The sequence below is a fragment of the Ziziphus jujuba genome, chromosome 8 (assembly GCF_031755915.1).
Source record: "Ziziphus jujuba cultivar Dongzao chromosome 8, ASM3175591v1".
Classification (NCBI taxonomy): domain Eukaryota; kingdom Viridiplantae; phylum Streptophyta; class Magnoliopsida; order Rosales; family Rhamnaceae; genus Ziziphus; species Ziziphus jujuba.
The window spans coordinates 20313583-20338431 of record NC_083386.1 but is presented as its reverse complement, the minus strand read 5'-3'; the positions used below and the strand labels follow the sequence as shown (position 1 = coordinate 20338431).

The 24849-nt window shown below is 31.8% G+C and overlaps 2 protein-coding genes across 4 annotated transcripts; both read right to left on the bottom strand.

The window, feature by feature from the left end:
• Nucleotides 1-12493: 12493 nt before the first annotated feature.
• LOC107413787 (pentatricopeptide repeat-containing protein At1g18485) lies at nt 12494-15998 on the bottom strand. Its single transcript, XM_016021833.4, has one exon. The coding sequence runs from the start codon at nt 15633-15635 to the stop codon at nt 12666-12668; it is 2970 nt and encodes a 989-aa protein (XP_015877319.3). The 5' UTR covers nt 15636-15998; the 3' UTR covers nt 12494-12665.
• Nucleotides 15999-19528: 3530 nt separating this feature from the next.
• On the bottom strand, nt 19529-23751 carry LOC107413788 (syntaxin-31). 3 transcript variants are annotated; one of them, XM_048470315.2, is made up of 7 exons: nt 23386-23751; nt 22613-22863; nt 22373-22518; nt 21623-21679; nt 21350-21388; nt 20230-20427; nt 19529-20055 (listed from the first exon to the last, which is right to left on the bottom strand). In XM_048470315.2, the coding sequence occupies exons 1-7, from the start codon at nt 23603-23605 to the stop codon at nt 19896-19898; spliced, it is 1071 nt and encodes a 356-aa protein (XP_048326272.1). In that variant the 5' UTR covers nt 23606-23751; the 3' UTR covers nt 19529-19895. The 3 variants fall into 3 exon arrangements, with proteins under 3 accessions (XP_048326272.1, XP_048326274.1, XP_048326273.1); XM_048470317.2 differs by having other exon boundaries at nt 23360-23499; XM_048470316.2 differs by lacking the exon at nt 21623-21679 and having other exon boundaries at nt 23386-23747.
• Between the last annotated feature and the right edge of the window lie 1098 nt (nt 23752-24849).

The window sequence follows — 24849 nt, the reverse complement described above, 5'->3', positions numbered from 1 at the left end:
AAAAAAAATAATGAATTTTTTAGTAAAAAATTGTTACAAGTAAAAGAGCATATATATTATAGATGCTTAAATATTTAAAAGCCTTAAAAGATCATGAATGAATATCATATATCATATATTAGCCAAAACCCAAAAAAAAAAGACAAAAAAGAAAAAAAAAAAAACGGAAACGAAAGAATAAAAAAAAAAAAGGAGTTGGACTAGTTGGCACATTGGTGACACTGATTAATTATCATGGATGCTGCCAAGGACAATTATTAATTTGTGGTATTTAATTTTTTTAATATTAAAAATTTATAATATTATTTAATGTTCAGGACCACATGGTCCCTACTCACAAAAATGGATGGGTTCCATGAATCCCATACGTGGGACATACTCATGTTGTGTGTAGGGACCACATGGTCTACGGTTCCTGCTATTTTTGCTCTTTTAATATAGTCAATGAAGTTTTCATATGGCATGTAGATCTTATCAGTATCATATCATCAAAGACACAATTAGAAATGTTAACAGGGCGAGGATCCATTTTTAAAATGCCATTCCCATCTCTATGGGAAAATTTTCATCCTGTTTTTTTGGTTTTTTTCTTTTTTTTAGAGGCAGACTTTTCTAATTAGGGATGGAGCGGGATAATTTTTTCTGTTTATTTTTTTTTATAATTGATATAATTTTTTTTGAGAGATTTAAATAAAAAAATATTTTTTATGAATAAAATATAAATAAAGTGATTAAAATATGATAAAAATATAATAAAATACATTAATATCTAAATTTATAATTATAATAAAATACATTTTTAAAAAATACAATAGTTAAAATATATATATAAAAAAATAAATATATACGTGCAGATTCGGACAGGAATTTTTATTCTCCGATTCTGACCGGGGCTTTAAATATTTATCCCGAATCCGCGATCCCCATTTTTTTAAAAAAAAACAGGAATGGTGAACTGCATGTTTTCGTATGAGGGCAAATTGATATTCCTAGATACAATGAGAACTAATAGTATTTCTTTAAAAAAAAGAAAAGATTGTAAATGTTCTTTGTTTTTTTTTTTTTTTTTGTTTTTTGCATTATCATTCAATTTTTTTAACTCCAAAAAGAAAAAAATCTAATTCCTTATAAGATCCCATACAAAGGAATTGAACAAATAATCTTGACATAATTTATCTAGTAAATGATATAAAATTTAATCATTTTAAAATCCTTTAAACTCTTATAAAAGTTGTTAGAATTGCCTTTATTTTCCTACGTACCACACAATCTTTCAATCAGGTGTTTCACTCCTTCCTTAACAATTTCACTTTCCCATACTAGGAAGGAGAGAATAACTTTGAAATTGTCATAGCTTTAGAACTTTATTCTCTATTTTTGGGTAAATTTTAGAATTTTATTCTATATAAAACTCATAATCACCAATTTAGGATTGGAAGAACTTTATTCCTCCCTATGATGACTGCTAACTTTCTTTTTTCTACTAAATTTTTTAGTCATTTTTTTCTTATTCATCTATTTGTTCAGTTTTATCGAATGCCACTTGCAGTAGAAAAATTGCTGGTTGGTAAATGTGGTGTCGATAAATCTATAAAACAATGATAAATAAAAATTAAAAATTAAAAAAAAAAACTATCAGCCACCTTTGATGGATCTTGGAAGAACCATCGGTGGCTTGCCTTTGCTACAAGACCAAACAACAAGCTGAACATTTTTTTGCCGGCATATGGTTGTAGTTGGTAAGTGGAGAAAGCAAAACCCTGAGAATTAAAGAGGACAAAAAAGTTTAAAGGTTTTATGGTATATTTGAAATAAAGAGATTGTATAAAGTTAGATTGGCAGCGTAATTACAATTTCTCATTATCAATTTATTGTTACTTCTTTTATCTTTCATCCACGAAAAAATTATCCCCCTCCAAGAAAAAGAAGAAGGTACTATTCCCTTATTTTAAGCTATTCATTTTCAAAATTTGTAAGGAATAGTCATTCTTTAAAATCAAATAATGATAAACATCGAATATAAATTTAATAATTTTCAAGAATTTTGAACTTGATATATTATCTATATATTTAAAATATATAAATAACAAATATTTTGAAAATCAAATAAAAATAAAATAATATATATAATATAAGTTAAATTTAAAAATAATAAATTACATATTTAATTACACCTAAACAATTTTTTAAAATTAAAATTATAAAGAATGTAAACATAAATATAAATAAATATTAAAAATTTTTGAAGAGTCGAAAAAATTGACTAGAACTAGGAGAGTTACTAGGATATATTAATTATATTGGCACCCTCAAAGTAACAACCAAGAACTAGACAAATATAAAAAGATAAGAAAATAAAATGCATCAAAATGATGCGAAGCATGAAAAACCGAACAGACCAAAGTACATAACAAGGCCTCCACCTAAAATAGCATCATTAAAGCCTTCTTGTAATAAAAACCCCACAAGAGAAAACTTACAAGAGGTGAAAAGATTAGTACAAAATTAACAAAACATATAAACCTAACCACCACTGAGATCTTTATGATGAGCAGAGACACAAAAATCAAGTAAACACAACCACCAAAGCTTGGAAGAAGCAGAAAAAAAGACCTTGGAAAGAATGTCTACAATTTTATCCCTTCACGATAAATATCAAAAACTTTGAACGAAATTTTGGAAATAAAAGCCAAACATTGAGACCATCTAGCCTGAAATTGCCAAGGAACTTTGTTTAAATGAGATTGCAAAAGATCCACAACATATTTAAATTCACATTCCACTCAAAATATGTACCATTTTCTTTCTTTTACTACCTCGAAAGCATGCATAAAGGAATGTAATTAAGCTTCAAAGGCAAAGGCAAAACTCAAAGCAATGCTGAAACATTCTATAACAGATCCATGAATATTTCGAAAAACCCCACCACTCCCAATAGGACCAAGACTTCCATTTGCTGCTCCATCTTAATTATAGGATCAAGGAGATTTCAATTCACTTCAATTCGACCCCTTAAGAGGGAAAACTTTGATATTAAGCTTCCAAGTTATCATCAAATCACTAATAGAATTGTGCATAGTACTTGCGTGAAGAACATTGGTCTATTCAATAGAATTTCTAATTAAAACATGTTAGGATATTGTGGTATAGGACACATAATTACAGCTGAAATGGAAACTATAGAAATGAGAATTTTGTATAAAATACTTAAATAAAATACACACAAAATAATTGCAGTGGTAAAATGATTTATAATAGCAAAAGAAATATAATAATTTCTCTAAAAAATAAAGAGATTACAATTGATAATACCCTCTCTCTTATAATTAAAAAAAACATACACTCTCCCCTACAAAGGAAAGATACAGATATTTAGGAGAAACCTTTTTAAAATTCTCTCTCTAATACTCTCCTTCTATATCTCGCACCAAAAATGGAATAAATTTTGCAAACTATAGAGATACATATATATAGGTGTATAAGGAGGTAAAAAAGAGGTGATGGAGTATTAAAATTGAATTGGTATTCTCTTGTTACTACCAATCATGACAGCTTGATTTTTTTTTTTTTTAATAGCCAGCCTTCCACTGCCTTTGACTTGTCAAAATACTTAATGGTCAAGAAGTGGCTTTCAGCCACATATCTTTCACTTAAAGCCATTTTTTCTATAACCTTTCTATCCTTTCTACTCTCCATTTTATTCCCATGTTGATTATGTTTTTGCTAGGTCAATAGAGGATCTACAGCATATAAACCTGTCAGTACTAATTGGCTTTGTCATAACATCTGCTAGGTTTTTGCTAGTATGGATTTTCTGTAAATCCACATTTCTTTCTTCCATCTTCTAACGAATGAAGTGAAACGAAACTCATATATGTTTTGTCTTCGAGTGATATTCTGGATTCTTTGCTAAATGTAAAGTGCTTTGACTATCATAAAATGGAGTTATCTTCTCTTGTTTATGTCCAAGCTCCTCTAGTAGCATTTACAACCAGATCGTCTTTTTGCTAGCTTGAGAAGCTCCAAGATATTCTGCTTCCGTTGTAGAAGTAGCCATGACAAACTATAGTTTTGAAACCCAGCTTACAGCTCCTCTAGCAAGAGTAAACACATATCCTATGGTAGACTTGCTTTTATCAAGATCACCTGTATAATCTGAATCGACATGACCTCTGATAGTAAAGTCTGATCCTCTATAACATAATGCAGCATTTGAGGTACTCTTCACATATCTCAGGATCCTCTTTATAGCATTCCAATACTCTCTACCAGAATTCACTATGTATCGACTAATCACTTCCACTACTTATGCAATGTCTGATCTTGTGCATACCAAACTCGAACATTAAGCTAACCACTATTGATGCATATGGTACTGGAGATATTTCTATCCACTTATTTTTGTTGCTAGGATTCATACTTGATCATAATTTGAAATTAATAGGAAAAAGGGTAACAATTGGCTTACAATTTTGGACGTTGAAACGCTATAAAATTTTCTTTAATAGTTCTTTTGAGAAAGCCAAATTTTCCTATGATTTCTGTCTTGGTAAATTTGCATCCCTAGAATCTTGTTTGCCATCCCAAGTCCTTCATTTCAAACTCCCTAGCCAACTGTGCCTTCAAGTGTTTAATACAATCTTTGTTGTGGCCTGCTACCAACATATCGTCAACATAGAACAACAAAATAATGAAATCATCATTACCAAATCTCTTGTAGTAAGTATAAAGATTTGAATTAAGTTTGTTGTATCCAAGGCTCATGATGAAGGAATCAAATCTCTTATACCAATACCTAGCTGCTTGTTTGATAACGTATAAATATTTGTTCAACCTACAATCCAAGTTTTGCCTTTCCTTTTCTTCAAAACCTCCTGGTTGGAGCATATAAATCTCTTTTTCAAGTTTTCCATAAGAAATGCAGTTTTCATATCCGACTGCTCCAAATAAAAGTCAAATATAGCACATCGCCAAGATTACAGGAACTGTTGTAAGTCAAACAATAGGATAGAATATCTCATTGAAATCAATACCTTCTTTATGAGCAAATCCTTTCACCACCAATCTAGCATGATACTGTTCCACTTGGTCATTGCTATCTCGTTTGATCTTGTAAACCTATTTGTTGTCAATAGCTTTCCTTCCTTGTGGTGGTGGAACAAGATCCCATGTTTTATTTTTATGGAGAGCTTCAATTTCTTCTTGCATTACTACCATCCACAGAAAAGCTTGTAGACCTTTTGTAGCCTCTTGGAAAGTTGATGGCTCTCCATCTTCTGTTAGTAGACAGTGTGCAACATTTCCCTCTAGAATGTATTATGAGTGCTAAACTGGTTCTCTTCTCCCCTTAGTTGACAATCGAACTTATGGAGTTGAAAATTCAGCTTGCTCTTGTTCTTCATGCTCTGGTACTACTTTAGAAGAATTTAGAACTTTTTGTTCTTGTCTTTCTTTAACTTGAACTATAGTAGTTTTTGGTTTTATCCTTTGAACAGCTATCATTTTCATTTTCTTCCATTTTATCTTCTGTAAATATAACATCTTTGTTGATTATCACCTTGTGGGCAGTTGAATCCCATATATGGTACTCCTTAACTCCATCAGCATATCCTAAGAAAATATATTTTTGGATTTTGGATCCAGCTTTGATGTTTCTTGGGTGCTGTACATAACAAAAACAGAACTTCCAAATGTATGTAAACGAGAATAATCAGCTGACTTACAGTCCATATCTCCATTGGCGTTTTCAAATCAATTGTGAGTGATGGTAGCCAATTGATCACATAACATGTGGTCTTAATTGCTTCTGCCTAAAATGACTTGGCCATCCCTGAAGTTTTCAACATCGCTCTTATTCGTTCCAATAAGGTTCTGTTCATTTGCTCTGCTGCCCTATTTTGCTATGGAGTGTATGCCACCATGAATTGCCTTTTGATACCTTATTGTTGACAGAAGCTATCAAATTCTTCACTAGTATATTCTTCTTCATTATTTGTCCTCAAACACTTTATCTTTTTTCAGATTCATGTTCTACTCGCGCTTTGAATATTTTAAAAACTATAAATACATCTGCTTTCCTCTTGATTGAATACACCCAATATCTCTTGGAGTAATCATCAATAAAAGATACGAAGTATCTTACACCTCCTAAGAATAGAATTGGTGCTTACCAAACATCGGAATGAATCATCTCTAAAATAGTTTTACTTCTAGCATTAGAACTGTTAAACTTTTATGCTACTTACTAGTAACACAATGCTCTCAAAAGGGTAATGAAACCTTTTTGAGCTTTGGAAAAAGTGTTTGTTCAATGAGAATCTTCAAATCTCGTTCCAATATAAGGTCAAGCTTACGATGCCACATCGTTGTTGATTCTTCTGTAGAACTCACTGATGATTTAGATGCTTCTCTTTCTTATTGTGTTTCTCCTTTAAGCATATACAAAATTGAAGCTATCTTTTCTACTTTTATCACCACAACCGCACCTTTAACTATTTGCATGATCTCATCTTAAATATGGGTTTTACATCCACTATTATCTAATTATCCAAAAGATAATAGATTTTTCTTCAGGTCAATTTGATGGTACCAATACCAACGATCTCCATGGTATGATCATTTCCCGTAATACAGATCCTCCTGAGATAGGTTCATATTGATTGAACCATTCTCTCTAAGGGGTCATATGCCATGTTGCATCTAAGTCCATAAGCCAAATATCAGCGAATCTTCTTCTACCTTCACCAACTATTGTTGCTTCACTGTATAAAATTTCACCATCATTCGAGGTACTTACCACACAAACTTTAACTTTTGACTACTCAGCACCTTTTCGCTTCGCTTCTTCATTCTTTTTGAGAAGCCAACACTCCATTTTGTAGTGCCATTTTTTGCCACAATGATGACATTTGACATTACTTCTGAATTTTGATCTATTTTTATTTTGACTCCCATTGGGACCACGTTTTGTTGATCTCCTTTTTGTCATCGTTAAAGCTTTAACATGTTGTTAGCTTCCTAATCTATCTTCTTTGCTCTTGTGTCGACTTTCTTCTTCAATAACTGCAACTGCAATATCATTAAAGACTAAAATTTCTATATTGTTGGTTAAGTTGACAATGAGTTGATAATACGAATTAGGTAGACTTTGAAGTAGAATTTCAGCATGTTCACCCGTGTCTATGTTATGCCCTATTGCTATGAGCTATGAAAATAAAGTATTGAGGGTGTTGATGCGGGCAGTCACAATAGTTGACTCCATCATCCAAGAGTGTAAAACATTCTCTTTAAGAATATTTTGTTATGTAGTGTTTTGATCCCATACAATTTTGTCAGCATATCCCATATCTCTTTTGCTGTCTTTTTCTCTACCATGCTTGACAATACTTCGTAGGCTAGTATTAGGTGCAGATTAGCAATAGCATTGCCATCCATCTCACTCCACTTGCCATCGTCAAGAATCTCTGTGGGCCTATCTTTAATTGCTGCCAAGCAGTTATCTCTTCTTAAAACTACTTTTATTCTCATTGAACTTTCTCTTTCTTACTTTGTCGCCATTGTTAAATGTGTCTCTTTTCCACTAATTCGATCTCACTGTAGCATGAAAAACTGGCTATAAACCAAACTCTGATACCACTGTTAGGATTTTATGGTATAGGACACACAATTACTGCTAAAGTAGAAATTATAAAAATGAGAAGTTTGTGTGTAAAATAGTCAAATAAAATATACACAAAATAATTGGCAATTGTAAAAGAATTTTATAATAGCAAAAGAATATAATAATTTCTTTCTAAAGTAAAAAGAGCACAATTGACAATTCATTCTCTCTTATAATATGAGAAAACACACACTCTCCCTTACAAAGAAAAGACATAGGTATTTAGAAAAATTCTCGATCTAATACTCTCCTTCTTTCTCTCTATTTCCATGTATATCTCACACCAAAAATGGAATAAATTTTGCAAAGTATAGGGATACATATATATAGGTGTATAAGGTGGTAAAAAAGAGGCAGTGGAGTGTTAAAATTGAATCAGTATTCTCCTGTTACAGCTTGATTTGATTGGTTTTTTTTTTTTTTTTTTTTTTTTTTTTTTTTTTTTTTTTTTTTTTTTTTAAATAGCCAGCCTTCCATCGTCTTTGACTTGTCAAAATACTTAATGGCCAAGAAGTGGCTTTACTGCCACAAAACAGAAGTTTGAGCTATGGAGGAAAGGAAGTTTGAATGATAACATTGGATTTTTACAAACCAAATAATAATAAAAGCAGCAATAATTGCTACTTGCCAAAGAAAATGAATTTGAGAGCTCATCGAAATGTCCATAGCCTTTTCGAAGACTAAAAGAGGTGGGCCTGATAAGTTAAGTCTGAAACCAAACAATTTAGTAATAAACTTCCATATAGCTGATGAGTAAGGACATGCAATAAAAAGTTGAAAAAGATCTTCAACCACTTTATGACACAAATAACATTGAGAAACCATACTAAATTTGAGCTGAATCGAAGTACCATCAATAGGAAGATGATCCAGAGAGAGCCTCCAACAAAAGAATGAATGAGAAAGAGAAAGAATGAATGAGAAAGAGGGACATGCTTATCCAAAACATGCTTGACTCAACAAACAACCTGAACAAAACCCAGAAAGTGAGAATGCATCTCTTTATAGCTAATATCACCAAATTAAAAATGTTTCCAAACTAAATTGTCATCAAAGATCTCCTTAATTAAACGAAGCAAGCAAAGGAAAAGTGGATTTGAACTTCAAAGAAAAATGCCAAGAACCATCAGATCCTAACACATATACAAGTTGCAGCATCAAGAAGCTCAATAATAGGCTTACCAAGCCTATTGTCTTGCCAAAACCTCAACTTAGTTTTGTTACTAATGATCCAAACAAATCTTTAAAAATATCTTCATGAATTTGGTGTTCTTGTTAAATTTGTCTTTGAACCAAACCCATAGAAATCAAAATACAAATGAAGAAGTCATCACATTCCAAACAAGCTTGCTTAATAAAGCCTAATTAAAAAGTGAAATTTCTTAAGATCTAAACCCCCATTCTTCAAAGGGAGACAATATGCTTCCCAAGCTACAGTTACATGTTTCCCAATATTTATGGAACCTAACTAGAAGAAATTTTTCATAGCCTTTATTCAAAGATTTCACAAGAGATATTGACCAATGATAAATCATGAAAGAGTGAGTAAAAGATGAAGTAATCACATAGTTGATGAGACAAACCCGACCTACATAAGAAAGAGCATGTCCTTTCCAAGCTTCAAAGTGACGAGGGATATGATCAGCTATCTTCTTAAGATGATTAATTTTGGAGATGCCCTCTATGATCAATCTTAATCTACCGAGATGAATTGATAGACTTTCTGAATTTAATGATAAATTTATCCCAATTGATTAATTGTCCAGAAAGAATTCTCTAATCCAAAAAAAAAAATATCTTTAATTCTTTGAATATTAGGTAAAGAACATCTGCAGAATAGATGAACATCAATAGCATATAAAAAAATGATACAAAGCTACCGTATTTATTGTAGCATACATGGGAAGCAAGTATTAAAAAATTTTAGAAAAATACAATAGAAGAATTAAAAAATAAAAGATTATATTTTTACGCTATTCATTGGATACAATCCATTTTTTTTTTTTTTGGTAAATAATTGGATACAATGCATTGACATAATCGAGGAAAATGATTGATGATTTCCTTTTCTTATCTTTTTATTCTTTGGAATGACTATTCGTACATAGCAAAAAATAATTTGAATACAAAATTTAACTAAATGTATATTTGACTTTAATAACAAGAGGCTTCTTCTTCTATATCAATACATATATACAAACAAAATTGATTTCATAAGAAAGTTAGTGATGTGAACAATGAAAATGAAATTTACATTTTTTTTTCCATCTTAATTTAATTGGCTACTCTTTTACTTTCTCATATTAGGTATTCTACTTTTTAATTTTAAAAATTAGAGAAAAAAGATTTTCATATAAAACTAAATAGATTAGCCCATATGTGTCCAATTTTTATTGTATTCACCTCGTATTTCAGAATAAAATGGGAGATATTGATATAAAAATCAACGGTTAAAGATTGCTATCTTCCATTAACATTGATGAATCTATAAACCTTAAAAATAGGAAAAACACCTTTAGAAGGCCTGTAGGGTGTCATTGTGGTGCCGGTTAAAGAGCTTCAATGGTTAGTTTAGAAGAAAGAATTTAAATACTAAAAACTATTTTGGTTGCGATGTCGTCATCGTACCTTAATTGAGATGGATTATAATATAATTATAGTTTAGGCATAAAGTTTCCTTGAAGGACAAGGGAATTGTCCTGCAACCCCAGTGGGCTATTCCATAGGGTCAAATAGGGAGTTATTAAATTTATATTATATATATAACCTGGGAAGATAATTCTTAACTTGTCCTCGAACTCATTCCAATTCGATTTTGCACTAAATAATGTCATTTTTATTTAATTATATTCATTTATCTTTGCAGACCTATTTGGTCTTACATGCTAATCAATTTTTTTTTTTTTTTTTTTTTGCTTTTTTTAAGACAAAAAATGTAATATCATTTAAGATTGCGTTTGGGAATGATTCATAGGGCTCTAAAAGTGCTACAAAGGGAATAAAATTTAATTTGGTGTTGCTGTAACTTCTAAGAAAATCAACTTTAATTGTGCTGTAGAATTAATCGGTTAAGTGTTTGGTAAACTATTTACTGTACAATTAAAAATCAATATTTAAGAATACAGTAAATAATAATGTTTAATTGTTGTTATGATATATAATGACTATAAAATACTTTATTTTTTATTATCTCTTTACTTGTAGTATTATATTTTTATTATTATGGCATATATTACTAAATATTTAACATTTTTTTTTACCACAATTATAGTAAATCCCAAATATATATATATATATATATATATATATATATATATATATATATATATATATATATATATATATATATATATATATATATATATATCGTAAATGGAAAAAAAATGAAGAATAAAAAATATTAATAGTAAGGTTGTTTAGTAGAATATCAATAGATTTAAGACAAATATGATTAACTTTTTAGTAAGGGTTAAATTTGATATTTTAATTATAAATAATTGAAGAAGCTAAAATCAAAATTTTAAAAGTTAGTTTTTTGTTGTTTCTCAAAAACAACTATCAGAGAATATAAATTTGCATAGATCCGAATTATTAAATTTCATCAAACACTTATTTTATCTTTAGATTATTTAATAATCAATTTTGAAGCTTCAATCAGTCTCAAACGGAACCTAAATGGTCTTCCTAAAATCTTGGCAAGAAAAATTTATAGTTCTTTTTAGTGATTTCGTTTAAATTATTTATTTAGTGATTCTAAAAGAAATACCAAATAGGTCCAAAATCATTGAATATCTTATTATTATGAATTACTTTATGGAGAAGAAGTGTTCAATAATTTTCAAACAAACCCTAAATTACCATAACAACATGTGGATTTTATTTTTAATATCCACATCAACATATCTTCCATAATAAAGTGAGAATTATCTCTCAAAGATCAATTTTGTAAAGCATTATATAATCATTTGCTTGTAACAATTTTCTTATTCTATTTTTTTTGTTTTACATTATTAGATATTTAATATTTGCTTTTTATAAAAAATTATTATGTCATAAAAGATTTTTTTTATTTTTTAGGAATGCTCCATATATACAAACTTGCATACCAAGTTTATTTGGCTAATTTATAGTAAATGATGGGATAAAAGATTAAGGACTTGAAAATTAATAGAAACTAAAAATGGATAAATAATGGATAAGTGATATTCAATACAAACAAACAAAATATTTCTACGTCAATTGGTAAATAAGATCTCTCTATCCCCAAATTGTAATAATAAAATTGATAAACAAGTTAATATATGTGGCGTTATTGAGTTTCTAGTTAGTAAATAAAATTGATAAACAATTTAATTCATGTGGATTTTGTTTTTAACTTAAGATTTTCATTTTGAGTCCAAAATTTTATTATCTAAAACAAATAATTTTTCAAACTTTAGACAAAATATATTTTAAACATATATTTTTGGGAGAGTTTCGATATAGTAAAGATGATGTGAAAATCTTATGATAAAAAAATCCTATGTGATAGAGCCACGTCTTCCATATTGATTGCCATATAAGAAAAATAAATTATCAATCAAATTTTAACAAAGGAAATATTTTATTTACATCCCTTGAGTTTTAGATAAAATATCTAATAAATCATCCACAACTTTGGAGGGCTACCTAATGATGTTTATACCTTTAATAAAATTAAATTAACTTTAAATGTTTTTTTTTTTTTTTCCCCTAAAAGTTTAACTTGAAGGGTTGAAAATTTTTTTAATCTATATTTTTAATTAACTTTATTTAAACTTTTTTTTTTTTTTTTTGACATACTTATTCTCTAAAGACGTCCAAATTGAGAATTACAGGTAGTTCGTAATGAAATGTTCGTACAATGGATTCTAACGAGCGGACTCTGAGTTTTTAAAATATATATTTACACACACACACACACACACATATATATATATATATATGGGGATTTATGAGAGCTCCTGCATTCCCCATAATCAAATATCTACCAATAATCTCCGCAAGAACAAAAGCCATCTTTAAACTGATGGAACCGCTTGTTGTCTCTCAGAATAATCTCTCTATCAACAACTTTAGATATCAACTTGGCCGCAGTATGGCAATCTGCACAAATTCGAAGATTCTTGCAGATTCTCAGAGTAGATCCTTTACTCGTCTTTAACAATCCAAAAGAAATTGCAAGCTTCTCACTGTGGCCTCTCAATATCTCAATCTTCTCTTCTTCTTTCAATTGATGGAGTACACAGCTTGTGTTGGGTTTGTATCCTAAATTGCTTATCTTTTCTTCTAATCTTCTCCACATCTCTCTAATCTCCCCAGCCTCCGGAAATGAATTATCTCCAACAACAAAGCTATAAACTTTCCCCTTAAGTTCAATCCAACTGCGTCCAGCCTCTTTTTGAAGGCCAATCTCCTTCATCCTTTGCCGTATTTTCCTCACATCATTCCATTTCCCTGATCCAGCATATAAATTTGATGCTAATACATAATTCTCTGCCTTATCAGGCTCCAATTCTATCAACTTGCTTACAATGCTTTCCCCTATAGCCAAATCACCATAACTCCTACAAGAACTAAGCAGTGAGCTCCACATTCTAGCATCTGGTTTCTGAGACATCTCATTTATCAGCTTCAAAGCTTCTTCCAATCTACCAGCCCGACCTAACATGTCCACTACACAAGCATAATGCTCTAATTTTGGTTCTGTTCCGTATAAAATTTGCATTTCGGTGAGATATTTTAGTCCCTCTGTAACTAATCCAGCATGACTACATGCCATTAGAAGTCCGATAAATGTAAAGTCATCTGGCTTCAGCCCCATTCTTTGCATGTTTTCAAAAAGCTCCAAGGCCTCATTTGCACGTCCATTAATTCCATATCCTCCAATTGCAGCATTCCATGATGCCACATCTTTCTCCGTTAACCTGTCAAAAACTCTCCGAGATTGTTCTATGCAACCACTTTTTGCATACATATCTATGACAGAACAAGCAAGAAACATGTCTTCCATTTGATAAGCTTTTAAAGCAAAGCAATGTAATTCTTTTCCCAAACGCAATGCTGATAGTTGTGAACAAGCCCCAAGCACACTCATTATGGCAATCTCAGATGGTTGGACCCCATCAGAAAACATTTTGCGAAAAAGATTGATAGCTTCATCAGGAAGTCCTATCTGTGCATAACCAGAAATTATTGTATTCCAACACACTAAACTCCTGTCTTCCATTCTATCAAATAACAGACGAGCAGATAATACTTTACTGCAAGTAATGTAAAGGGCCATTAGTGAGATACCAATAAACATATCCAAATCTAACCCATTACGTACCACAAATCCATGAATCTCTTTGCCATACTTGAGAACTTTAAGATAGGAACAAGCTAAAAGGAGACTACCGATGCTAAACGAGTCAGAATCCAGGCCAGCATATTTCATTTTAAAGTAAAAATCTAATGCTTTCCTTGGATCACCATTTTGAGCAAAGCCTCCAATAAGTGCATTCCAAGTGCTTACTGTCTTGATATCTATACCATAAAACACATTCTCAGCATAACTCAATGATCCACACTTGGCATAGGCTGCAATAAAAGCATTGGCTACTAATTCATCATAATGAAACCCATGTCTCATGGAATAACCATGAAGTTCCTTCAAGCTCTCCAGTTCCACTTCCTCTGAACAAGCTGGTAACACATTCAAGAGAGTGACTTCATTCACCTTCACATTCTCCTCTTCCATCTGCATCCTTCGGAGAAGATCAAATGTTCCAAAGACATCGCCTTCCCTTGAGAAACCTCCAATCATGGAATTCCATGAGACCACATTTTTCTTATCATTCTTACTAAATAAAATTCGGGCATCAGATAAGTATCCACATTTTGAATACATGTCCATCAAGGCATTGTTCACCATCAGTTCCTCGCTCAGCCCCAATTTCACCGCCAAACCATGAATTACCATACCCATGGCTACATCTCCTTCCCCAGTAGTAACTGGTAACAAAGTCACAATTGTAGCAACATCTGGTATGAAACCTTCCTCACCCTCCAAAATCCCCCTTAACAAATTGTAACTCTCTTGAGAAAGACCATTCTCAGAAAATCCACGTATCATTGAATTCCAAGAAACCAAGTTCCTTTCCGGCATAGAATCAAACATTTGGACTGCCGTATCCACATGCCCACATTTCCCATACATAGCAATCAATGCGTTACCTACGAAGACATCCTTAATCAGTTCCGTCTTCATTGCCATCCCATGGACCACCTGCCCTAAACCCACATCCAAAACTCCGGCACAGGCCTTAATTACACATGGCAAAGTAAAATTATCGGGTTTAAACTCCGTGGACGAGATCAACTCGATAAATATATCAATTGCTTCATCATAAAGCTCATTTCTTGCATACCCACTAACGAGTGCATTCCACAAAAACAAGTTCTTCCTCTGTAACCCATTGAAAACAGAACGAGAATCCGAGGGAGAACCACACATGGAGTACATGGTAATAAGACGGGTGTTGAGAACGAAGTGATTGCTGAACTGGGTCGACGACGAAACAATCTCGTGGACTTTGCGGCCGGTATCGATATCTTTGTGGCGTCCACAGGCCTGTAATAAGACACCCATGGCCTCTGCTCTGCCTTCTGAACTGGAAGCAGCATTATGAGAATCTTCTTGCACAGAGTTCAGAGCTTCGATTAGATTTCCTGATTCGCACAGCTTGTTGATCTCTTCAAGCAAAGAGGGTACGCGAATAGCATCGTTGGGTAGAGTGAGAGAGTCTCTTTGGTGGGGGTTTTGGGTGGTAGAGAAAGAAAGAGAAGCTTTTGGGGAAAAGACTGAGTGAAAGGAATGTTTGGTTCCATGACTAACAGAAGAAGGGCGGTGGGGGCGTGAAAATGGAAGTAAAGAAGAAAATAACCAAATTTGATTGCTTTGCAAACTAATCATCGAAAAAGATCACCTTGAAACCTGGTGGAATTTCAATCCGCTCCAAACACACCGTTTTGGTTGAAAACTAATATGCAGGGAGCCAAACAAGGCTGTAAACGAAGATCACAGCTAGAGCTGCTGCGCGGAGAAAAGGGTGAGTAATTCCCAGGAAAAGTTGCCGGACAGTTCATTTTGCCGGTTAGACTTAAACGAAAAGCTCTAGTTTTGCCGAAACACTTTCGACATTGGAGGTCTGAGTTGAGGGCTTGGGTGAGAATGAGAGAGGTTGAAATTGAAAAGAGAGGCTTTTTGTTCCAAAAACTTTGAAGCTCTGATTCTGTCTGAGTCTTATCCTTGGACAAGAAACCCAGATGAAGTGAAAAATATCTCACGCCTTTTTTTTGTTTTTTGTTTTTTGTTTTTTTTGTTTTTTGGTTTTGGTTTTTAGCCCGCGCAAAACGGATTACGAATATTGATGAGCCACGTGTCTCCGCTAACCATTCAATAATAATCAGAAAAAGAAAATATTTATTTTATTTTTAAAAAATATTAATATTTAGGATTTTCGGTACAAGATCACCCCTAGTTTCCAACAATTTGCATTTTAATCCATCGTAGAATGAACTACCATCAAAAAACTGTAAGCGATAGAGGCTAGAGAATTAATTTAAAACCTTTCTACCGTGACATTTTAAGTTTTTAAATACAAAATTATATTAATCATCACTGTATTTCCCATTTTTATTATACTTTTATACAGGACAATCTCCTTACGTGTACATACAATTCAATCAACTAAAAATATCAATGATATTGCACTGTTATGTAAAGTTTTAGACAGCCGTATTGGTGTTTTAGAAAGCATTTTTCTTATTCCACAACAATTGGTTATTTATTTATGTTTTATTATTATTGAATTCCAAAACAAATGCTTATAGTATTTTTAAGGGACTTTTTAAAATGAAAAAAAAAAATTGGTAAATAAAATAAAAAGTATTTTCTCTATTACCAAAATTAGTTTTTAAAATAGAGAATGGAATTTTAAAATGTTCAAATAACTCTCTTTATTTATTCTATTTATTTATTATTTTATAAACATTTATTGTTTTACTTATATATCCTATATATATATATATATATATATTTTTTTTTTTTAATGTAGGTTATCTTTCAAATACCATAGTAATGGTGATATATATATATATATATATAATAATGGTATAAGAATTTATGCTATCTTAAATTAAAATATTATAACATTGAAATAAAAAATTGAAATAAATAATCCCTTGAAGTCTATTCTTAAGGAAAATCCTCATTTGTTTCTTTTTTTCTTTTTTTAATATCACAGGATCATTTGATATGCCTGGATGAGTTTACTTTCTTATTTAAAATTTTAATATTAAATAAGTTACATGTTAAATACTAAATAAAATGTGGTACTAGATGTATATGTACATATATACACACATATGTACATATATACACACACATATATATATATATATATACATATATATATATATATATATATATACCAGTTATATAAGATACATATTCACTTTTAAAATTATTTCCCAAAATAAAGAGTATCAGACATTTGAAAAAGTCCTTTAAAATGCTCTACTGGTTTTTTTTTTTGGCTGTCTCTTCTTGAGCCTGTGGTATAGTGGTTACGACTCACCCACTTGACCATGGGACCAGAAGGTTGGGTTTCTTTGAAATGCTCTCAATGTCCTTTCGAGCAGGGAAGCAAAAATCGTTGAGACAGTGGAAATGTCGGCGACAGTTTCCGTTGTCGATCCCATTCGACACCTAAGGGGGGGAAGAAGTTTCTTGCACGCGTGTCGTCGATTTGTCGCCGAAATCGATGGAAGTCGACGGAATCGTCCATTGTCGGTGAAGATTTCGGGTTTTGGGTGGATAAGATGGAAAGATCGGCCGGTTGTCGACAGGAAAAGGTGGAAATTTCTGGGATATGTCGGCCGGACTGGTTGGATGTGTTTGTGTTGATTTGTGTGTGTGTTTGGTTTGTGGTAATCGGTCGGAGAAAAACTGAAGGGGGAAAAGATGGGGATACACAGAGAGAAGAGAAGAGAAGAGAAGAGAAGAGAAAAGAGAGGGCCGAAATTGGAAATTTTGGTTTTTTTTGTTTTTGGTTGTTAACTGATCTGGCACAGAAGAGAGGGAGGAAGAAAACGAAGGGAAGAGAGGAAGAAGAAGAAAGGATAAGAAAGAAATCTTTCTTCCACGTGAGGGAAGGGAAAGAGAAAGAAGAAAAGAAAAAAAGATAAGAAAGAAATAAAGAGAAAGAAGAAAAGAAAAAAAGATAAGAAAGAAATCTTTCTTTCACGTGGGGGAAGGAAAGAGAAAGAATAAAATAAAAAAATAAATAAAAATCTATGTGATGGTGATTTGTCGTGGTGGTATGAAAAAGTGAGAAGCAACTAATTCAATTATATTTTTAGCTTTTACCTCATCTAATTCATGTTATTGCTTTTAGTTATCATTTTTAATATGTTTGATTTTTACTATGATAATATTTTAATATACATTTTTATATTTTTTTATATTAGTGTTTAATTTAATTTTATATATTTTTTTAATAAATTTAATTTTATCTATTTAAAAATAAATAAATAATATTGTTAGTTTTTTTGTTATATAATATATAAGATTTTAATATATATATTTAATTAGATGAGTATTTTATTATATTTTATTATTATTGTACTCTAATTATTGAATTTTTATATTATTTTATTATATTAATTATTTTATATCTCAAAATTTGTATTTTAAATTAAAAATTTACAGTTTCCATAATCTTATCGATATTTCCATCGATATTTCTGTAAATTCATACCTTCGATATTTTCATCGACATCGATATTTACTTCACTGCTTTTTAAGTGCTTAATTGGTGTTCTATAGACTTTTTAATCTCCCTTGTTATGTTGTTATGGGTCTCCCTAGAGTACATGAATTTCTAAGATACGCCACCTTCTTAGTTTTTTTTGGCGAATAACTCTTAGCTTCTTGATGAAACAAGCCAGTGGCCACTTATTCTCTCTCTCTCTCTCTCTCTCTCTCTCTCTCGCTCTTGCTCGGGCACGCGCGCACACACATCCAAAAAATAAATAAATAAATAAATTTGGTCACTTAACTCGGTCAGAAATAATAATAATAATAATAATAATAAATAAATAAATAAATAAGATATTCGTTCATGATGGAGATCAAAAATCGAAATACTAATCAACGTTAAGTATATTCACCAAAAAAAATCATATTATATTCGTTTAATCTTTTTAAAAAAGTCCAACATTTCATTTCCAAAAAATAAATAATAAAAAATAAAAATAAAAATAAAAATAATAATAAAGAATAAAAAAGAAGTCCAATATTCAATGTGCCGACCTGCTATGCAGCAAGTTCTATATTTCCTAACACTTTCAGTCGGCCAGCATTACTGGTAAAAAGCTCCAAAATTTATCTCGTTGAACGTAGCGAGCACCACGTTACAACTAAATCATATTATCCGTGTAAATTTCATAATCAAATGCAACATAATCCGTCCGAACAACCTATAAACATGAGGAACACCCAAATAATGCAGGTGGGGCATGGATTGCCATATGAACTCATATGATTTGAATCAAAAGACAGTATTCCATTTTAAATTTGCATGAATGACAAAAGAGTTTTCCTGGGAACAGTCATATAGATGAGCTACTTAGTAAATCTCAATAATTTACCACCCAAAAGAAAACCTAACCAGGTCAGTGAAATTTGAAATCTACATTTTATAAGTCTCCAATTTTACCTGATGGAAAAGTCTCATTCATAGTTCCCAAGAACGTGCCTACTGGAAAATCTGACGGCCATCCATCATCTGAGGGCATTTTCGATGACCCAAAGAAATCAAATATTCAAATCCCTCAAGAAGCACCAACTTTTTACATAATTCTGTGCAAGTATAAACATATACACTTGGGAAAGATAATAATGTAACTGATTAATACTCATGTGAGAGCTTTATATCAAATTATCAAAGCAGACACAATTTTCGGATGGATTTTTGGTGTATATATATATATGATCCTATACCGACATAAATTCAAGTATATGCTCTTCTAAACAATCTTACCACCTTTCTACAAGCTTTATCCAAAAATTAACAAATTGAGATTCCCACTAAATCTAGCCTCACTTACTCCTTCAGAACAAACGTGTGTCACACAGCAAGTATCTGCGGCTTGGTTTCAGTACTGATTTTTAAGCCACAAAGAAGAGGAACACAATCAAGAAAAGAATTAGAACGGCAAATATCTTAATAAGCAGCCACCTATTAGATGATATTTGGTTGAGATGCCTCAGTAGAGAACTGTGTGCACCTTCAACATTTGCCAATGACTCATCCATGTTATCATCAATCCTGTTCATGTCAATTGGTTGGATTTAGTACTGCCCAACATAATGATGGTGCATAAAACATGAGTGTAAATAATGTACATGTAATACCAAGCTTCATGGTTGGTATTTCCTTAGAGTAATAAGAACTTCCGCATTTAATGAAACATTCACCATGAACTAACAAAAAGAGAAAAACCTGATAGCTAGTTCCCCTTGCTGTGCAACCATGGTAGCCAAATGTGTAAAAATTCCACCAAGTTCTGAAATTGTAGATTCCACATTGTGAAGAGCGACAGCCCTGCTTTGCATATAATTTTCTTGCCGAGGAACCACTTGCTGCAACATGGACATTTCCATCTGCTGGGATGGTGGGCTATCTACAGCTAACCTTCGTCTGGATTAACAATGTTTATAGAAGCAATTGTGAACCATCAAATATACTAAGCTATACATGTTTATGCTTCGAGCAATATACAATTAATTGCAATCTCAAAATTCAGAATGCAGAATGCAGAATTCCACTCAGCAGTTTTAAATGTTATTGCTAACACAAGCTATCAAATGACATATATTTTAGCCATTGCAATCTAAATATTTCCAGTCTTAATTTTCATTGTACTCTACATGTTGCTAAAGCCCTATATGGCTATTTGACATGCAATCTCGAAATAAAATAGAAAACAGTGCTGTTGTAGTTAGCATTAAGATTGCTGAAATTGAAAATATGGATGACATAGTCCATGTCACTGGAAATTCCATAAGGTATCTGTATCTTTATTGTTACTATAATCATTTTGCTATGCTCCCTAAACGATTAGACTACTATTGGGGAGGCAGATTCTCAAACCAAGAAGCATGCTTCCCAGAACAACTCCTTTTTAACTTCTCCCACATGTGTGTTTTCAGCAGGAAGAAAGAAGGGCTCTTAGAAACTACTTTCATGAGCTTCTTTGTGCTGCATTCTCTTTCTCTGTTCATATTGGAGGAAAATCTTTTCATACATTATTGCACAACAATTAATTGAAAGCACAAAAATTGAAAGGCCAAAATTGGACTATTTAACACAATCACAAACTAATGTGGCTCCAACACATATTTAGACAAGTATGCATGAATGATGAGAACAGAAAGTAGAAGTATGCATGAAATTATATCATGTGAATGTGTAGTATGCATGAAATTATATCATGTGAATGTGTAGCCTATATGTGCAAATAATTGCATAAAGAAGTGACTCAATGAAGGTAAAATCACCAAAAAAGAGTGGACCAAAAATTAAAGAAAAAAAGGATCGCTTTGAAGAGCCACTGACGTACCTTAGTTGGCTGCCAACTTGACCTCCATTTGATGGTAATCTGGCGGAAGAAAGATGTAGTCATATACCAGTAATTGAACTATGGAAGGCCACATTTCTAATATTACTCAAAATTAAGAGAATGTACCGACTCAATGAATTTGAAGAAGGAAGAGCCAAAAAATCAGCAAAAGAACCATTATTGAGAATTTTAATAACTGAGAAATTTTAAACCAAAATTCTTTGAAAGATTTCAGCCATGATCTTAGAGCTTCATTAATAAAGAAGAGCGTACATTGAGGAAGAAGAACTTTTTAATCGCTTCAAATCCATAGAGAAAACCTTACTTTGCCTGTGCTAAGATGCATTATATCAATAAGTACATAAATATGCATACTGTTTCATACAACTTATAAATAAATTACCAACCAACATACTCCAGAAAAGAGAATTCATTTCAGAACCTTGACCGTAAGCATTCAACCTTTTCTCAGTACAATGGCCAAAATGGCTCTGAAAATACTTGGCTACGACAGCAACTATAGTTTTACTGGATGTTTGGTTTAATATCCTTGACAGAGTGATGGAAAATGATGGAGATTACATTTAATATTATTATGTTTATTTGATTACTAGGGTTTTAATATTATTATATTTATAAGTTTTTTTTTTTTTTTTTTTTTTTAGTTTTCTTTTGTTTTAAGGAAGTTTTATTATTTAGTTTCCTTATTTAATTAGGGTATCTTACCTTTAGTTTCCTTATGTTGTTAAATGGTTTTATTATAAATAGGTGTCTTTGTAACTCTGTTAGACAAGTTTATTAATAATACAAATATTTTTCTGAGTTATTTCTCTGGTTTTATGTGATGCAAACCAAACTTCGGTGTGATGCCTAAGGATTAGCTGTGATGTCTAAGGATTTTAGGAGTGATTCCTCAAATTGTTTTAGTGTGATGCTAGAGCCTATCTTTTAATTTTCAGTTTCTTTCCTTCTCCACCTGTCCTACATCATAGAGTATAGAGAGGAGAGAAATAAGATACTCACACTGGTGGTTGGGCACTGCCATATGTGTTTGATGAACTCGACCAAGGGGGAGGCTCAGTCACAGTTCTAGCAGGCTGCTTGAACTGGTCTTCTCTGGATGCATTTGCGGAAAATATTTGCTTCCTGTTCTCATGAGCTTTGATATTCTGTGGGGGTCAAAAGACATAGAAAACAAGGATGCAAAAGGAAGTAAAATGACATGGTAAGCAGCATACAGTTACAAATCAAGTTAGCACTAACTTCGGTTCTGGTGGTTAGCACATCTTGAAGCTGCTTTGTGGCTCCCATCAGTCTGCTCTTCAAGTCATCACAAACAGCTGTTGAGTGAACAACTTTATCCTCAGAGTAATTACCATCAGCAATCTCCATGTTTTGAATGGTCTGCAAATCTGTAAGAGCTACATTGAGTGCCGTAATGTCATTCTTTACCAACACGGTTAATTCCTGTATTTCCACGATTGGATCATCGAACATCGATGACCTTTTTGCCACTGCAAATTAGAGCAAAGACAAAGCAAGAGACCCGGAGCTTAGCTATCAATGAAAAACCATGCAGCTATTAGAAATCTGAAATTCTTTCAGACTCAATTGTAATGATACTTTGACAATTCAGGGACTGGATTTTTTAATTAAAGGAAAATCTGGGAAGGGGATGCAGAAAAGTGCTTCCAACCAGGTACCGAAATCAAAATTAAATATAAAGAACTGATTACTAATTGTAAGACCATGTTACACTAGAAAATCAAAATTATACTCAAAATTCTCTTTTTAAGCATCTAAATCTCACTTTTTTATTTTTTGTTTTTCTAACATACTTTAATAACGGATTAATTGATTTCAATTTATCAATTTCCTAAAAACCAGCAAATAACTTGTGATTCAATCTTGTATCATTTTCCCTCATTTTCTCAGCAACCAAACAGAATCACAACAAATATACTAAAAGAATAATAAGGAACCAAAAAAAAAAAAAAAAAAGGGTCTTACAGAAATGAAAAGACAAGAGACCATACACTGGGCTAGCCTAGCAATCTTCTGAGAAGTTTCATGGATTCCCAACCCGATCCGCGACGCCTTCTTGTTGAATTCGGATCTAGACGATAAGGGTGGCGAAGATTTGGATGGAGCTGGGAGATTTTCAGCATGATTAACGGCAGTGGTTCCTCCGATCTTCTTGAGAGTCTCGGAGAGTGATCGGAACTCCAACGTCCGATCGCGATAAGTGGACGCCATTATGATCCGTGTAACAAGAAACCGACAGCGTCTGATGGAAAATAATTATCGGAGAAAGAACATAAGTTTCGGAAAGATTGGTGGCGGGATCAGATGGCAACAGAAACTCAAGAATTCATTGCAACGTGCGCCCTCCCTTTTTCGGTGGGGTCCTATATTCTTCTTCACCAATTCATTTCCGCCATGTCAACCAAACAAGAAATTGACTTAACACCTATTTTATTTTTATTTTTATTTTTATTTTTTCCCCTTTTTCCATACACTTTTACTTATTTGTTTCTTCTTTAATTTTTTTAATAATAACCTTACATGGCAAACCAAAAACTTTCTACTTGTTTTTCTTGCATATATGATTATAATTAGCTTTTAATTCTAGTTATTTACTTCTGAACCTATTTTAATTTAATGATTAATATAAATATCACATCATTTACATATGAAACGACTTTTATCATTAAAGTTCATTGTTTTTTACTAAAAATCATATCATTGGCACCATATTCAATTCTATTACTATTATTTCAATCTGAATTGCTTTCATTACTAACTATAAATACATTTCAAAGTATACTATTGTACCATATAGGTATATGTTTCTTTTTTTACAGATATTATGGAACCTAGACAATAAACTATATATGAATAGAGAGCATAACTTGCATGAGCAATTATAGTATGACTTAATGTAAGATTACGTACAAAATTGAAAAAAAAAGAAAAAAGAATCTAAGCTATATATACTAAGAAATGAGCATCTTAATGTCAAAACAGATTGCATATAGAGCGAAAACACCATTTGTTCTTATATAATCAGCTCAACATTATAGTCTTATACAGTACATCTCTATTATACACTATTTTCTTTAAGCATTTTTTGTTGCCAATACCGCACATTCAACAAATTTTTCGATCACATAAAAATTTATTGTATGATTTATCTTGTTATATCAAGAAAATTTCCATAGTACTTGTACCTACTTGGTAACAAAGGACTTCAATTATAGTTTTTTGTCACAAGAGAATACCTACAAAAAGATATAGGTTATTCAATAAAATAATAAATAATACATTTTATGTTTACAATAAAGAAGAAACGAGAAAGATTGGAATGTCTCCCTTCGACTATATATGATTCAATAATTTAAGGATATGAGCTGTATAATTAATCAAAAGATGGATTTTTCGAGAGTTATTAAATGTCTGTAAAACCTTGGAATATGCATCCAATATTCCAATTATCATCG

What these genes read in the sequence shown, in the direction of transcription:
- LOC107413787 (XM_016021833.4), bottom strand. Translation starts at nt 15,635, where the DNA reads ATGATTAGTTTGCAAAGCAATCAAATTTGGTTATTTTCTTCTTTACTT.
- LOC107413788 (XM_048470315.2), bottom strand. Translation starts at nt 23,605, where the DNA reads ATGGCGTCCACTTATCGCGATCGGACGTTGGAGTTCCGATCACTCTCC. An exon ending in AAAAGTTCTTCTTCCTCAAT is followed by an intron (nt 21,389 to 21,622) that starts GTACGCTCTTCT and finishes TTCTTCCGCCAG; the next exon opens with ATTACCATCAAATGGAGGTC. An exon ending in CAAGTTGGCAGCCAACTAAG is followed by an intron (nt 20,428 to 21,349) that starts GTACGTCAGTGG and finishes TTGTTAATCCAG; the next exon opens with ACGAAGGTTAGCTGTAGATA.